Source organism: Microcaecilia unicolor, chromosome 9, assembly GCF_901765095.1.
Source record: "Microcaecilia unicolor chromosome 9, aMicUni1.1, whole genome shotgun sequence".
NCBI classification, from domain to species: domain Eukaryota; kingdom Metazoa; phylum Chordata; class Amphibia; order Gymnophiona; family Siphonopidae; genus Microcaecilia; species Microcaecilia unicolor.
Genome location: NC_044039.1, coordinates 100,093,062 through 100,109,580, shown reverse-complemented (window position 1 = coordinate 100,109,580; position 16,519 = coordinate 100,093,062). Strand labels below are relative to the sequence as shown.

The 16,519-nt window shown below is 42.4% G+C and overlaps 1 protein-coding gene across 1 annotated transcript in view; it reads right to left on the bottom strand.

Annotated features, from left to right (window-relative positions):
- AQR (aquarius intron-binding spliceosomal factor) overlaps positions 1-16,519 on the bottom strand; it is a 211,628-nt gene that overhangs the window by 32,099 nt on the left and 163,010 nt on the right. Inside the window, exons 28-30 of the mRNA XM_030214054.1 lie at positions 13,337-13,408; positions 6,504-6,691; positions 292-463 (exon numbers count right to left, since the gene is read on the bottom strand). Coding sequence (XP_030069914.1) covers positions 292-463; positions 6,504-6,691; positions 13,337-13,408 — 432 coding nt within the window. The remainder of the gene's footprint in view (positions 1-291; positions 464-6,503; positions 6,692-13,336; positions 13,409-16,519) is intronic.

Genomic DNA, 16,519 nt, shown 5'->3' with positions numbered 1-16,519 from the left:
GACTCTTTCAGAATACCTACAGTTTCATAAAGCATTGAAAACTTATCTTTTTTGGAAAATATCTAGACAAGTAACATAGTTGGGATCTGTCTGATTTCTGTATTATCATCTTATTGTAATCCACTTAGATTCTTTACTGATGGAAGTGGGATATACATATGTAGAATAGGATAAGAACATAACAGAATTGTTTTAACAACGGTCATCCTCAAATTGTTAGTACTTGCATTTCAGATGTTAACAAAAAAAGCATTCTGTTTATTCTATATGCATTTAAAGGACTCTACTCACCTGGTAGAAGTAGGGATTGGGCTCAGATTCTCCTACGCCCTGGAAATCTTCCACGTTAATCAGCTGGAAATCATACAGGAAGCCGGCGTTGGCAGTGCGGAACTCAGAAAGAAGTTGTACGTGCGGCAGGTTACCCAAGTTCTTGTAACGCCAGTTGTACAGGTTACATAAGCTGACCGGTAATGAAACAAAAGGACCTGCATTGTTTAATTGCTTTCTTTGTTTATAATATGCATATGAAATCTTACAATGCTAAAACAGGAAACAAATATGTGTTATGTAATATAATAATTTACAGCACTGTTCTTCAATGCAAGGCCTGTGACCCACTGGCAGTCTGCGGGGCATCTGGAAAAGCCCCTCATCAAACTCCTCCATACCCTGATCCTCTTAGAGATTAACCAGGATGCCATGAACATCTGAATTCCCCAGATATTCCTCCAGCTGCCCTGATATCCCTCCACTCTCTTCTACAGGCAAGAGTAATGCCCGGTTGCTTCTGGTGCCTTATTGGGCAGATTGACTCCTCGTGGTACATTGGAATTATTGGTTACACCATTCTAAAATATGGTGGTGTCAGAGGCAGGAGTGATTAGGCATTGTTCTTGCCTTTAGAGGTGGGTCTAGGTCAGAGTTGGGGGGGGGGGGGGGGATAGAGACAGTGAACCTGGTGTTAAAACATGTGCGGACTGTGAAATAGTGCAGGAAGACCTTAGGAAATTGGAAGACTGGGTGTCCAAATGGCAGGTGAAATTTAATGCGGACAAACGCAAGGTGATGCACATTGGAAAGAATAATCAGAATCATAGTTACCTGATGCTAGCGTCCAACTTGGGGATCCGCACTCAAGAAAAAGATCTGGATGTCGTAGATAATACGCTGAAATCTTCTGCTCAGTGTGCGGCAGCAGCCAAAAAAGCAAACAGGATGCTCGGAATTATTAGGAAAGGGGTGGTGAATAAGACCGAAAATACTATAATGCCTTTGTATCGCTCTATGGTGCATCTGCACCTTTAGTACTGTGTTCAGTTTTGGTCACTGTATCTCAAAAAAGATACAGTGGAATTAGAAAAGGTTCAAAGAAGAGCAACCTCATATCAGGAAAGGCTAAAGAGATGGATGAGGGAAGATATGATTGAGGTCTAAAAATCTTGAATGGTGTAGAATGAGTAGAAGTAAATTGATTTTTTACTCATTCCAAAAGTACAAAGACTAGGGGACACTTGAGGAAGTTACATGGAAATACTTTTAAAACAAATAGGAGGAAATATTTTTTCACTCAATGAACAGTTAAGCTCTGGAACTCTTTTCCGGAGGATGTGGTAACAGTGGTTAGCGTATCTGGGTTTAAAAAAGGTTTGGACAAATTCCTGGAGAAAAAGTCGAAGCAACTGCTTGTCCTGAGATTTGTAGTATGGAGTGTTGCCATGGCTTGGGTTTCTGCCAGTTTCTTGTGACCTGGCTTGGCCACTGTTTGGAAAACAGGACACTGGGCTAGATGGACCACTGGTCTGACCCAGTATGGCTAATCTTATGTTCTTATGGACTTTATGGGGTGGGTGGAGCCAGGAAAGGTGAAGGCGAAAGGCTGGACCTGCTAGGGGAAAGGGAAGGGAAAGACAGACTGGTGGCAAAAACCTAGGTAATGGGTGCAACAGATGGATTGGGATGGATGTCATTGCCATGCATGAGGAGATATTATTGATTCTCCTTCATCCTTTTGCACCCAAAGCAAATCCAATTAAAACTAGCAAAGATCATAGCTTTACATGGATTATTAGACCAACTTAATTCACAGCAGAGAATTAGGCACTTAGGAAGAGGAATGCAAGTAACTGTGTTTTTAGTTTTCATCTTTAAATATTCATGGAAGGGAGTACTTAAATATCTGGAGGGAAATTATTTCCAAGAAAGGATGAAAGAAGAGAAAAGACATGAAAATGAGAATATAGCCATTTAAAGGGCATTTCTATAACCTAGGGCACAAAAATGTTTAGAATACTAGTACTTACGTGTTTATATACTCACTTAACTGCTAGCTCCCTTCCCCCTCCCCTTGCTTATATAACTTCTCCTTTCCCAATCCCATCTTTCCTTGTGTATGTCTGCTGTTGGGTCTTCAGCTCTGTTAGAAGATAAGGCCAATGGTAAACTAGTCTCCGATGCTTTCCTCCTAGTTTGGGAAAAGGGCTTTCTATATGTGTATCCTCAAATTCCTCTAGTGACAAAGATTCTACTAAAACTCAGAAAAGATCAGGGGATCTATGACACTCAGTTTCTCATTGGCCAATATAGAATTTTGCTTCCACGACTATCAGAGTTATCCATCAGGAAACTGATCAAGGTGGGGAATTTTTCAACTTTCATCATGAAGAATCAGGAATTCACTCAGATCCCCAGCCGTTAAAACTTGGAGAGTGGTTTACAGCTTCTTGAATCTGCCTGAAAATTTGTTTTGTATTCTTCTAGCTTCTAGAAGGCCCATGGAAAGAATTTACTGTCTGGTGTAATGAAAGGACTTAGACCCTTCTCCTGTTCCACACAAGAACTACTAGAGTATTTTCTACATCTCTTAGTCTGATCTCAAAGCAAACTTCATTAGTGTTCATCTCACTGCAAGGGATGTTTATCACTATTCGGAAGGTAAGATCCATCTCTGTATAGAGTTATGCAATTTATACAGGCTGATGGAAGCTACTTTGAGTCATTGGATTACAGTGAGGTGAACTGCATGAACTGAAAGATCTTAGCTTTAGTGGTGGTCAGTTCAGCATTCAGTGAGCTCCAGGTCTTAAGTTTTTCAATAAAAGGATGGTACTGCCCCTGCAACTTCAGTTCCTGATGAAGGTGGCACTGGATTTCCACTTTAATTAGTCAGTTACCCTATTTTATTCCACACCACATGTGAACAAGCTTTATATAGTCTGGATTGCAAACAAGTCTTAACCTTCCACCTAAAGTATACTAAAGACCTTAGAAAACCACAGTGCTGGGGAAGGGCGGGAGGGAAAGGGGAGTGTGGCGTGAAGAGACTGCCTTGGGTGTCACATTGCAAGGGGCTTCACTGGGGTGATGTCCCCCAATTCAGATTTGGGTGGCACAGAACTAAAGAAGTAAAATAGACAACTACTTTCCTACCTCCTGATCAGCTCATGCAGAGTCCAAGGAAACCCATTTGTGCAATTACTCAAATCTCCATGCTTCCTTTAATGCCAAGCAAGGGTGAAAGGGAGGAGGTGAACAGTGCACCTGTAATTCCTGAGGCAGACATAAAATTTGTTTGCAAATTGCAAAGGTCAGGATGCTCTGACAAGCAAAGGATCGCACGAGTGTATGTTATCAGCCAAAACTATATGCAGCCTGTCCCTGGAGCTTTTGAATTTTGCAACCCTGCCAAACCATGGACAAATGCCCAAGAAGGAGGACTCGAGGACAAGGCTAGTTTGAAGGAGAAGCTGATGCGAGATTACAAACCAGGAGAGGGGCAAAATGTATCTGAGGATTATGGAGTCAGAATCTGGCTATTGGGTTTGAGGGGAAAGAGGATGAAAATGCACCATACTGGACAGGGGGCAAGAGACACATAGATACTGGGCAGGGAGTATGTGACAAAACAGTAAAGGATATGCTGGTTGGGAGGGGTGGGGGAAGAGGGCGGAGATACTTACAAACTCTCTGCATTTGACCTCATGTCTCCTGGTACAAAAATTTAGCTCTGGGACTCAGGAAGAGTACCCAGGAACTCCAATTGAAAATAATCATGTTTCCTCCCTAGCCTACATCCCTTTTTCTTCAATATAAGCTGAGAACAAGGTGGACATTCGGACAAAGGATGAGACAGGAAGCACTTTTTCTTGCTGCTACAGTTCATCTACTTTTCACCTCTGGTTTGTTCTGGCCAGTGAATTTGCCAAATCAGCAGCAAGAGACACAAACATCTTTTCAGCTTCTGCATGGTTGAGGATGGGAGGAAAGCAGGGTCAATACAAGTATTAAGCACCATAGGAAAACCTTCAGATATGCTCCACCCTCCACAATAATTTTCAGTCCCTAGGTGATTGTATTGCTTTGCCTAATGGTTAAGCTGGCCCTGAAAGAGAGAGAATGTAGGTAGGAGGCGAGATTTAAGGGGAGGAAAGGGAGAGGAGAGAGCAAGTGTGTGAAATTTGTATTGTGCAGATATAAAATAGATTTTTTTTTAATCGCTTCAAACCTTTTTAGGGATTAAGCAGGTTATAAATGTCAGATTAGATTAGAAGGGGAAACACCAAGTGAGGAGAATGCGATAAGAGAGCAAGAGTGTGTGGTATATCTTGGGGAGGGGAGATGAACAAGAGAGAGAGGGACTGCAAAAGTGTTTGGTGGGAGAAAAAGAGAAAACAATAAAACTGAGAAGGGGATGGCAAATGCAGGAACAAAGAACAGTTAAGAAGGTGGGCGACAGAGAAGGGGATAACAAAGGACAGAGAAGGGAGCTGAAAAAGGGCAATTTGAAAGCTAAGGGAGGATGGCAAAGTAAAAGTAGGAAATATGGAAGTAGAAGAAAAAGGGATGGGAAAGGACCAGGGATAGCAGAAGACCCTGGACTGTGAGGAGGAACTGGGATAAATAGAAAGGAATTAGTGGTGATAACGTATGAGGAAAGGGATGAATTATGTAAAAAGTGTGTATGTGTTGACAGGAGAGGAAGAGGAAAGCTGTAATTACGAACATCTGCCCTGAGAGCAGAAAAAAAATGGTTTCAGCTCTGGAAAACAGGTTTATGTTTCATTTGAATCCAAAAAGTCTGTTGTCACTGCAGCTAAACACATACCCCCGGATTCTGTAAACTTGTCCACCCAAATGTATGCCTAGTATGCAAATTTGCACACACACATTATAGAATAAGGGTAGTTGCATGCACAACTTAATTCAATAATTGGCTGTTAATTGGGGATAACAGCCTATTACTGGTTTAAATTAGTGCTCATTGGCGCCAATTGGCTTTTAACTGCCATTAGTCACTATTCTAGAAGTTGTGCATACCAATTTCATTACATGCAACTTCTAGGGGGCATGAATGTGGAAGGTGCATGGGCGGGTCAGGGGTGTGCCAAGGAGTTAGGCATGGAGGTTATAGAGTACTAGGTGTTATGTGCCAACTGCCAAAAGTTAGGCGTGAACACTTATAACAGCCTTTGACATGGCATATGTGCTTGCGCCTGAAGTTAGGTGTGAAACTGTGGACTTACACAAGTATTCTATAATGGCAATTCTGAAAGGAAGTGCAGTTATACAATTCATGCTTAGCATACATCATCCTGGAACTTATATTTTGATGTTCTTTCTTAAATCTACCCCATACTATCTAACTGGATAACAAATCACATCTTTTTCTGTTATGCCCAGGTAAGCCTTGACTCTGAAAGGGCATGTCAATGCTCACACAGCTGGTGGCCCACCTGAGATCACCTTCCAATTGCAAGGCTTGATTTGGAATTCTGTCCACACAGTCATTTCCCATTATTATTTGAAAGGACTCCTAACAAAATATTAAATTGGTCAGAGTCCACTGAAAAGTCTTGTGTGTGCCAGAGTTGCACTACTGCCTCCAAATTCTGACTCCTAGTCTGCCTTGAAGCAGGACCAGACCGACCTAAATACTCCTCTGGGAATGCCTCTTTTTAATCTGACTAAAAGTACGGATGCTCTGAAAGCCTGCAATAATTTTAGTAATTTTGGATGGTTAACTTTTTACACTGTGAAATCTAGCTAATTAATTCCTTAGTTTCTAGCTGGACCCATTTGAAAATTATCTTCATAAAACAAAGATCTTGGTGTTCCTTAAGTACAAACAGCAAGCATTTTCTATGTCTATACTAAGTCTATTGGTATTAGATATCAATGTGTCCTAGCCTGCTTCTCCATTGTTCACAGGACCCTTGTCCTACCAGCTCTCACTCTTGCAGAATGTAACAGCAGACCTGTATATTCAAATGGATTTTTCTACACAAGTCACAATTTCCTAGTATTTGTGAGTCATTTATGATGCAAACATAAGTGTTACAACAGGGCCTTATTTTTCTAAACCGTGCTAGCGATTCCCAGCGTAGCAAATACGCCACAGCCCATTCATGTCAGATGTGTCACATTTGCCGTGCGGGAATCACTAGTGCGGTTTAGTAAAGAGGCCCTTAGTTATCCATTGCTTCTCTTCTTAGGCATCAGCTCACCTGGCTCTCGCTCTTCCTTGGGCATCCAAGTCCACTGTTGGCACTCCCAGGCGGACAAACCTGGTAAAGAGAGATTGCTCCATGTTGGAGTATTTTTGAAAAGCCATATTCTTAATGACAGGTGGAAGCTGGTGATGGTCACCGATCATAATCCAGCGTTTCAAGCGGCTAAAACCATCTTCTGGGTTCTACAAAACAATATAGATTATTGTTACAATGTAGTTTAATTGGGCTCCTAAGGATGTGAGATGAGGAATTGTGGTCTACTGGCTAGTCCAGAATTACAATTCAGGAGTCTATGAGATTTAGAGTTTAATTACTAACAAAAAGTAGAGAGTTTTTTTCCCCACTCAACACATTATCAAATTGTGGAATTTGTTGCTAAGGATGTGAACAAGGTATCTAGCAGAGAAGGCAGAGCAAAACTTGCTCTGTTGGGCAGTAAAAGGTCTTTATCCTGAATTCAGACATAGTTTAAGGAAAAATGGGATCTTACCTGCTAATTATTTTTCCTTGAGTTAAACTACAGCAATGCAGACATATGGGTTTGCTCTTCTACAATCACAGAACAACTTGGGGATGGAAAACTTGACTGCTGATATAACCTCTATACAGGTGCTATACTCCAGCAACTTAAGAATACGCTCTACCCCCAAAAGCATGAGCCTAACTGAACCAAGAGGCTCCTGCAAATACAACATGTTTTTATTCTATTTCAGAGTTCAGCATGTAAAAAGATTCTTCCCTGTCCAAACTGAGAAGGAAAACAGTATGGATGGGCATCTGGTACTGATTTGACAGGACTCACGGAACGATATCTAGCAGGTAATACCAAATCTTTATTGATCCACCAGACCAGACCAGTCTAGATACATAGGATATACAGTGGGGGAAATAAGTATTTGATCCCTTGCTGATTTTGTAAGTTTGCCCACTGACAAAGACATGAGCAGCCCATAATTGAAGGGTAGGTTATTGGTAACAGTGAGAGATAGCACATCACAAATTAAATCCGGAAAATCACATTGTGGAAAGTATATGAATTTATTTGCATTCTGCAGAGGGAAATAAGTATTTAATCCCTCTGGCAAACAAGACCTAATACTTGGTGGCAAAACCCTTGTTGGCAAGCACAGCGGTCAGACGTCTTCTGTAGTTGATGATGAGGTTTGCACACATGTCAGGAGGAATTTTGGTCCACTCCTCTTTGCAGATCATCTCTAAATCATTAAGAGTTCTGGGCTGTCGCTTGGCAACTCGCATCTTCAGCTCCCTCCATAAGTTTTCAATGGGATTAAGGTCTGGTGACTGGCTAGGCCACTCCATGACCCTAATGTGCTTCTTCCTGAGCCACTCCTTTGTTGCCTTGGCTGTATGTTTTGGGTCATTGTCGTGCTGGAAGACCCAGCCACGACCCATTTTTAAGGCCCTGGCGGAGGGAAGGAGGTTGTCACTCAGAATTGTACGGTACATGGCCCCATCCATTCTCCCATTGATGCGGTGAAGTAGTCCTGTGCCCTTAGCAGAGAAACACCCCCAAAACATAACATTTCCACCTCCATGCTTGACAGTGGGGACGGTGTTCTTTGGGTCATAGGCAGCATTTCTCTTCCTCCAAACACGGCGAGTTGAGTTCATGCCAAAGAGCTCAATTTTTGTCTCATCTGACCACAGCACCTTCTCCCAATCACTCTCGGCATCATCCAGGTGTTCACTGGCAAACTTCAGACGGGCCGTCACATGTGCCTTCCGGAGCAGGGGGACCTTGCGGGCACTGCAGGATTGCAATCCGTTATGTCGTAATGTGTTACCAATGGTTTTCGTGGTGACAGTGGTCCCAGCTGCCTTGAGATCATTGACAAGTTCCCCCCTTGTAGTTGTAGGCTGATTTCTAACCTTCCTCATGATCAAGGATACCCCACGAGGTGAGATTTTGCGTGGAGCCCCAGATCTTTGTCGATTGACAGTCATTTTGTACTTCTTCCATTTTCTTACTATGGCACCAACAGTTGTCTCCTTCTCGCCCAGCGTCTTACTGATGGTTTTGTAGCCCATTCCAGCCTTGTGCAGGTGTATGATCTTGTCCCTGACATCCTTAGACAGCTCCTTGCTCTTGGCCATTTTGTAGAGGTTAGAGTCTGACTGATTCACTGAGTCTGTGGACAGGTGTCTTTCATACAGGTGACCATTGCCGACAGCTGTCTGTCGTGCAGGTAACGAGTTGATTTGGAGCATCTACCTGGTCTGTAGGGGCCAGATCTCTTACTGGTTGGTGGGGGATCAAATACTTATTTCCCTCTGCAGAATGCAAATAAATTCATATACTTTCCACAATGTGATTTTCCGGATTTAATTTGTGATGTGCTATCTCTCACTGTTACCAATAACCTACCCTTCAATTATGGGCTGCTCATGTCTTTGTCAGTGGGCAAACTTACAAAATCAGCAAGGGATCAAATACTTATTTCCCCCACTGTATGGGAGGTCCTAATAAACCCACTCTGAGGATGCCTGCCCCAAATGGCATCCTCTCTGGCCTGTATACCTAAGAAGTAGTGATCAGCAAACAAGGAAGGCCAAGTGGCTACCCTGTAAATGTCTGGCTCCTTGGATATTAAACACCCTCTTAAAATATAAGTAGAGGTGATAACTGAACCCTATGTATGTCCAGGAGATGAAAGTGTCTAGAAATTCTCCCCCTAGTCCTTCCTTCTGAAAGCAGGTAGAGAAATCACTAAATTCTTATCAAAGAAGAGACCACCATCGGTACGAATGAGGAACAGTGTGAATATGGACCACAGTGTCCTAAAATATTAAGTATGATTTTCTAAAGGAAAGAGTCTGAAACTCCCAGACTTGTCTCAGTGAGCAGATTGCCACCAGGAAGGTTGCTTTGTGTATAAGGTATTTTTTGAGCTTCTTATTAGTTCAAACAGAGTTGATGACAAAGATACACAGCAGAGTCTAGTCTTAGTACCAGGAGGTAGACAATGATAAGAGGGCAAAGTTTGTTCCCGACCCCAAGGGTTCTGTCTCCATCCCCACCCCATCCCCGCAGGTTCAGTCTCTGTCCCCATGGGCCCTGTCTCTGTCCCCGTCGGCTCTGTCCTCATCTGCAGAAGCCTCAAACACGTATGATTTTATTCAAAAATCATCATAAGTATAAAAGTATAAAAAGGAACAATATGCTGTGCAACTACTGTTTATAAATCACAAATAGAAAACAATAACAACAAGCAACTATAATAACCCCCCACCACACTCTACCGTTCCAACCCCAATAATAGCTGACTTCTACTACCCCAAGGAATCCTAATCCACCCTGTTAAAATGTCCAGAGGGTACAAACTACAACCCATTCTGTATGCCCTAGCAGGGCAACTCCACCACCGCCAACTCCAGGCTCCACTCATTCTGCCTCGCCTCACCCTATGCTTGGAATAACCTTCCTGAGCCCTTACACCAAGCCCCCTCCCTGCCCGTCTTCAAGTCTTTGCTTAAAGCCCACCTCTTCAATGCTGCGTTCGGCACCTAACCCTTACTGTTCAGTGAATCCAGACTGCCCCAATCGGACCAACCGTTCACTTGTCTATTAGATTGTAAGCTCTTTGAGCAGGGACTGTCTCTCTTTGTTAAATTGTACAGCGCTGCGTAACCCTAGTAGCGCTCTAGAAATGTTAAGTAGTAGTAGTAGTAGTAGTAGTAGTAGTAAGTACTGCTATGATTTTTTAATTTGTGGATGAATAAGTCATTAACAATTTCAGGATTCAGCCTAGCTTTCCTGTCTTCCACAGTCTTTTCTGCAATAGAAGATATCTTCTTAGATGATGTGCTGGTAGCAGGAATATACAGGATCCCGAGTCCAAATTTTGCTAGTTGTGGCCAGTATGTTTGCTTGTTTTTCCAAAAAATCTAAATATCATCGTCTGCATCAAACAAATTCATCACCAGGCTTCAAAGTAGAAAATGACACGGGGACAAAGTATGTCCCCATCTCCATGGACTCTGTTCCCATCCCCGCCCCTTCCCTGCGTGATCTGTCCCCATCCCCTCAAGCTCTGTCCCCATCCCTGCAGGCTCTGTTCCCTCCCCCCGTGTCATTCTCTACCAGCAACTTGTGAGACATCCAGATGTACTAATGGGGATATACCTTATATCAATCTCCAGTAAGAAGCTGTAACCACCACTTGAACTTTGAGAGAATTTGCTGCAGTCCTTTCTGTAATGCTTCTTGTAAAAAGATTAAACTCAAGGGGACTGATACTTAGAAGGGAGACATGTTTGTCATAAGTGAAATACCAAGTTTTATTAACAAATACTTACAACAGGATAGTAGACCCTTACATGCCTGATAAGTACTCCTCCTTCCTCAAACAGGACCTCTCAATAGCCAGGCGGTGAGACAAAATGAAGACAAGTCATTTACAAATATCAGTCCCCATAAGAAAAGCCTCTGGTCCTGAGGGAGTTTCATGCTCCCAACTCTTGAGCCTGATGAGGTCTGCTTATCATATTCACCAAAGAACTATAGGACCTAGTTAAGCCATAATTTTCTATGGTCTTCTTGCTATTAGAGGCCATGGGGAAAAACAAAGGAGTCTGTGAGCAGGCCATGGCTCAGACAAGGTACACAAGATCAAGGATCCCCATTCTCTTCCCTGACTGAAGAAATGTGAGAACTTGGTGTTCTATGTGGCCATCAGAGGCTCAGCCCCAATAGCGCATGATTGGAAAATGCTGCTTTTGATGGTCCCATTCCCCAGTTTCCGGCATCTGTGAACTTAAGATAATCTGCTTGGATGTTTTCAGTTCCTGCAGTGTGGGCCACTGATGGTGCCTAAAGATGTCACTCTGCCCCTATGAGCAGTATACTAACTTCCTGTGCTATCAGAATGCTCTTGGTGACTCCATTTCAATTTGTATATTCCAGAATTGTGGCATTGGCACAGAAAATTCATTATCACGTTCACACTTTGCTTTGGTAGCTGGCAACTGTATCAATTTAACTCACCTTGAGCTTCCAATTAAAAGACATAAATCCAAATCCAAGTGTTCCAGCAAACCTGTACCATCTACTTCTGACAATATATTTTCCAGCCACTCAGGGTTATCATAATTATCCAATGAGTGCTTCCATTTTTCAGACTACATTTGGTGAACCACCAAAGTTGGACTGGTTTGACCTCAGTCTGGAGGAGCAATCTCACCTTTTAATTATGTGACTGTGCTGACCACCAAGAGAAAGGGGGAATTTCTGTAATGGCTTTATGTGTACCTGTGTTCATGGGCCCAAATCCAGAAATGCAGCTATAGATTCTCGAACCTTTAGGTAATCCCAGGTTTTGGGTATCTACCTCTCAATTTGAGTCTGAAGCCTGGAGATTATTTATGTTATCATGAAGTCTTTCCTTTTTTCTGTATCAAAAAAGGCTCCCAGATAGTCCAAGGATGATTTGCAGTCAGACTTCAGAACACAACACAGCACTGAAATAGTACTAATTACACTACTGGCTAACCTCAAAAAGGAAATTACAAAAGGAAAAAACATTCTGCTTTTACAATTTGACACATCAAGCGCTTTTGACATAGTTGACCACCATATCCTCAAAAGAGTACTTGATAAAATTGGTATTGGAGGGAAAGTCCTTGATTTGTTCCTAGGATTCCTGACCATCAGATCATCAAGTGAAGACAAATTCATCTCTCTTCCATCCATGGATAGCGAGATGCGGTGTCCCCCAGGGCTCACCACTCTCACCAACGTTATTCAACCTGATGATGGTCCTTCTTGCTTGAACACCATCCAAACAAGGTTTTAACCCTCTCATATATGCTGATGTCTCAATCAACATCCCTTTCAAAAAGAACCTTAACAAAATCGAGACCAGAATAATAGATGGCATAAACACAATGGAATCATGGGCTGCGATGTTCAAGCTCAAACTGAACAAAGAAAAAACTCAATGTCTGAATCATGTCACCACACAGTACTCATCACTTCTCAAACTTAACCGTCAGGGGGACATCCCTTCCAATAACCGACAATCTAAGGAGTCACCTTTGATTGCAACCTATCATTCGATAAACAAATCTCAAACACTACAAAGAATATGTTCCAAACCACGTGGGAACTAAAATGCATAAAAAACTACTTCCCAAATAATGTATTCCACTTACTAGTCATGTTCTGAAAAAGCTCCTAAATTTGGCGAGCATGCTTCCTTAATACACAGTTTAGAGTATACACATTTTAAAAAGATGTTAAAAACTTCTCTTTTTAAGAAGTTTTTTTTGTTAGTTCTGATTTGGCTTCTGATTATTTGTTTAAAACTTTTTTCTTGATTTTAATTTTATTGTAAACCGCTTCAAACTTTTGGTGTTAGTGGTAATAAATTGTAACCTGTAACACAAATGAACCACTGTCTGCCAACATAGAGGGAATTCTTCTGCCATGCTTATTTATTTAGTAAATTTAGGGGAGAAGTTGCTATTTTAGTGTTAACTCCAGATTTTAGTAATTAGATCTCATTGCATAAAATAGGCCTGTGCTAAAATAGAACAAGAGTTGAAAAATAATGTCTTAATGGTAGCCCATGTTGATAGCTGCATCCCTAATGTTATTCTGTTTTTCTTGAGACTATAATATCCTGCTTCCTCAGTTCCAGGAGGTGGGTGCCATGTTTGGGACCATTTTATTAGGATAGCGCAGGCTCCCAGATAACATGGGCTGATGACAGCGGGCTAAGAGGGAAAGCAACCTGAAGAGAACATTAGACAAAAACAGATACCACAGTTTACTAGAAAAGAGAAGAGATCTGAGGGTCAATTCTTACCTGGAGCAGGAGGGGTATGAATGTTTCTATCTCCAGGATCTGAGCAGATTCTTCCATCAAGATATTGTCATACTGAAAGGACACAATGAGGAAAACAGTTAGCAACAGAGTAATGTGTGTAAAGATTTCATCTCCCACCACCAAAATAAATTACATGTACATTGCTGCTAGTGTGCAAGGAAAAAGATTAGAAAGGTTAGAAAACTTTTTTATTTTATACTTTAAACAAGAGATTGAGGCTGTAAAAAAATGTTTAAAAAATTATTTTAAGTAACTCGTGTGACCTGAGAAATTCAGACAATATTTTTCATAGCCTTGTTATATGCTAACATTTAGTTTCAAAAAGCTGACAGGAAGTTTAGCTATGAATATAGTTTCCTAATTAATTATAGTAGCGGGCAGTTACTCTCATTTTTTTAGCTTGGTGCATTAACTTAAGGACCATTTGCTCACTTAAATACATAGAATTTTACCATGTGGGTAAGTGTACACTTGTGCACCTAGTGCTAGGTGAGCACTCAGTGCTATTCTATAAATGACGCACACAACTCAGTATGTAAATTAAAGGGAGTATTCACAGAACAGGAGCATGGACAGGACCAACACGTATGCACTTAACTGAATACTTTAGTTATTAAAGTGTTACATTTGAAAAAGGACTTCCGGTGACGTCATGACCGCGAGGGGTTGAAGGAAAAAGATCTCTCCGGCTTCAATCCCCCCTTCGCATGATCAGCCCACAAACCGCGATCTAAAAACGAAATTCGCCGCAGCCTGAAAAGGTAGAGAGGCCGGCAACGTACACTTCAACTTAATTGGCGGCGTAATGGCAGCGAAAAATGTACATAAAGATAAGCTCCGTGGTAGAGGAGCAGAAGACAAGATGGCGCCGCCCGCAAGTCCGCCGGGCCCGACAGTGTCATCGGCCTGGATCGCCGAAATAACCTCAGAAATGTCCTCAGTGTTAGAAGCTATGTTGGATCGCCGGCTTTCCCCCATAAATGCTAACCTGGAAAAGGTAAAAGAACAGCTCACAGATCTTTCTCGGGATTGTGCAGGCTTTCAAACACGTGTGAGTGAAATTGAGGATAGAGTAACGGAGGTGGAGACAATACAAGAAATAACTCAAAAAAAGCTGCAGGCGATGGAGGAAAAGATTGAGGACTTAGAAAACAGGTCCAGGAGAAATAATATCCGAGTGGTGGGCCTGCCAGAAACGTTACCCGAACGGGGCTTGGAGGTTTTTTTGGCACGCTGGTTTGCCAGTGAACTACAATACCCAGAAGCCTCGGGGCCGATACAAATAGAACGGGCTCACCGCATCGGGATGAAAATGACGGGCACCAATAAGCCAAGAGTGGTAATTCTAAAATTTTTGAACTATGCGCAAAAACAAGAAGTGATGAAGTTGCTGAGAGCTGGGAAAGCATTAGAGTATGAAGGAATCCCAGTAAGATGTTTCCAAGATTATTCAGCAGGGGTAGCAACACGGAGGAGACAGTTTTCGGAGGTTTGCTCAACGCTATTCCAAAAGAAAATAAGATTTGCACTACAATACCCTGCCAAATTGCGGGTCACGCATAATGGCATTACTAAGACATATGAGACGGCAGGGGCGGCTAAAGAATTTCTACAACAGCTGGGAACATTATCTTCAGATGCAAGTTGAACAGCATAGAAAGAGAACACTCTGAGAACATTGAGTAATGTCATACGGAGAGGTCAGCGGAGACCTGATTGGTCAAGATATGACACTACAGTAATCTCCCAGCCAAGAACAAAGATGGACCACTTATAGTAGCAGAAAGATTGGCAAGAAGGCTGCAGTTGGAAAGTTAAGGTCCTATGGTTTGTGAGTTAGACTTGAACGTTGATTTTTTTTTTTTTTTTTTTTTTGCTGTTAATTAAGACACTATATGGCAGACACGGCCTGTGGGTGAACCGATTTGAACCCCTGGTAAGAGGGGGGAGACCCTGTAAATGTCTGCTCAGCTTGACAAGAAAGTTATGTTTTATGTTTACTGTAACATTGTATAATGCGGAGGGGGGAGGGAGAGACGTAAGGAAGTCAAGGTCCTAATTGGTGGACCTGAGAATAAGGGATATAGGGTTTGGGGGGGGGAGGGGGTGGGGGGAGGGAAGATGGATGCAAGCAGGGCACAAGTCTTAATTAGTAAGGATGTAGAACATAACAATGAAGTTGACACAGTGGAGGTGCAAGTGGGGGGGGGGCAGAGGCTGGGATGTCCCCCTCGAGTACAACAGTGGACATTTATGGAGAAAGGCACACACTTTCAAATCCAAGAATAGTAAGAATACTAACGTGGAATGTAGGCGGAGTTAATTCGCCAATCAAACGTTCTAAGATTTTACAGCAATTAAATAGGCAAAGGGCGGACATAGCACTCTTGCAGGAGACGCATCTGAACCAGATTGAACATGCCAAGCTCAGCACCTGGTGGGTCGGGGATTGTATAGCAGCAAATGCACAAGGTAAAAAGGGAGGAGTAGCGATACTAATTAGAAAAGGCATAGCCTCTGTAATTAATCCACTTCTGATTGATACTGAAGGCCGCTATGTTATATTGGAAGTGGTAGTTGGGAGACAGAAACTGCTAATCTGTAATGTTTATGCTCCAAATAGATATGATCGGAAGTTTTATCAAACTTTGATAAATTTTTTGCTTAGGCAACCGCACGCAGCTATAGTGCTGGGGGGTGATTTAAATGCAACTTGGGACCCCTCCCTGGACAGATCAGCCCCGGAGACGGCCTCTTCATGTTATAATAATAGAGGCCTCTTACAGTTGAGCCAGATGTTGGGCCTGGTTGATGTGTGGCGGGTGCTGCACCCAGGTGAGAAAGACTATACACACCTGTCGCGGGCCCACTCCACTCAGTCGAGAATTGACTATATTCTGACATCACGTCAGATGTTTGGGGAAGTGACAACAGCGGAGATAGGACCGTACATGGTGTCGGACCATGCCTGGGTTAAGATAGAATGGATACCAAGCGGTACAACTCCACAGGAATACAAATGGCAATTTCCCCTGGAGTTCAGTTCAGATCCAATGCTTAAAGGCAGGTTACAAGCTTGCTGGGCGGAATACAGTACTCATAATCAAGAACACATAGAAGACCCAGTTTTGTTTTGGGAAGCGGCTAAGGCGGTTCTTAGAG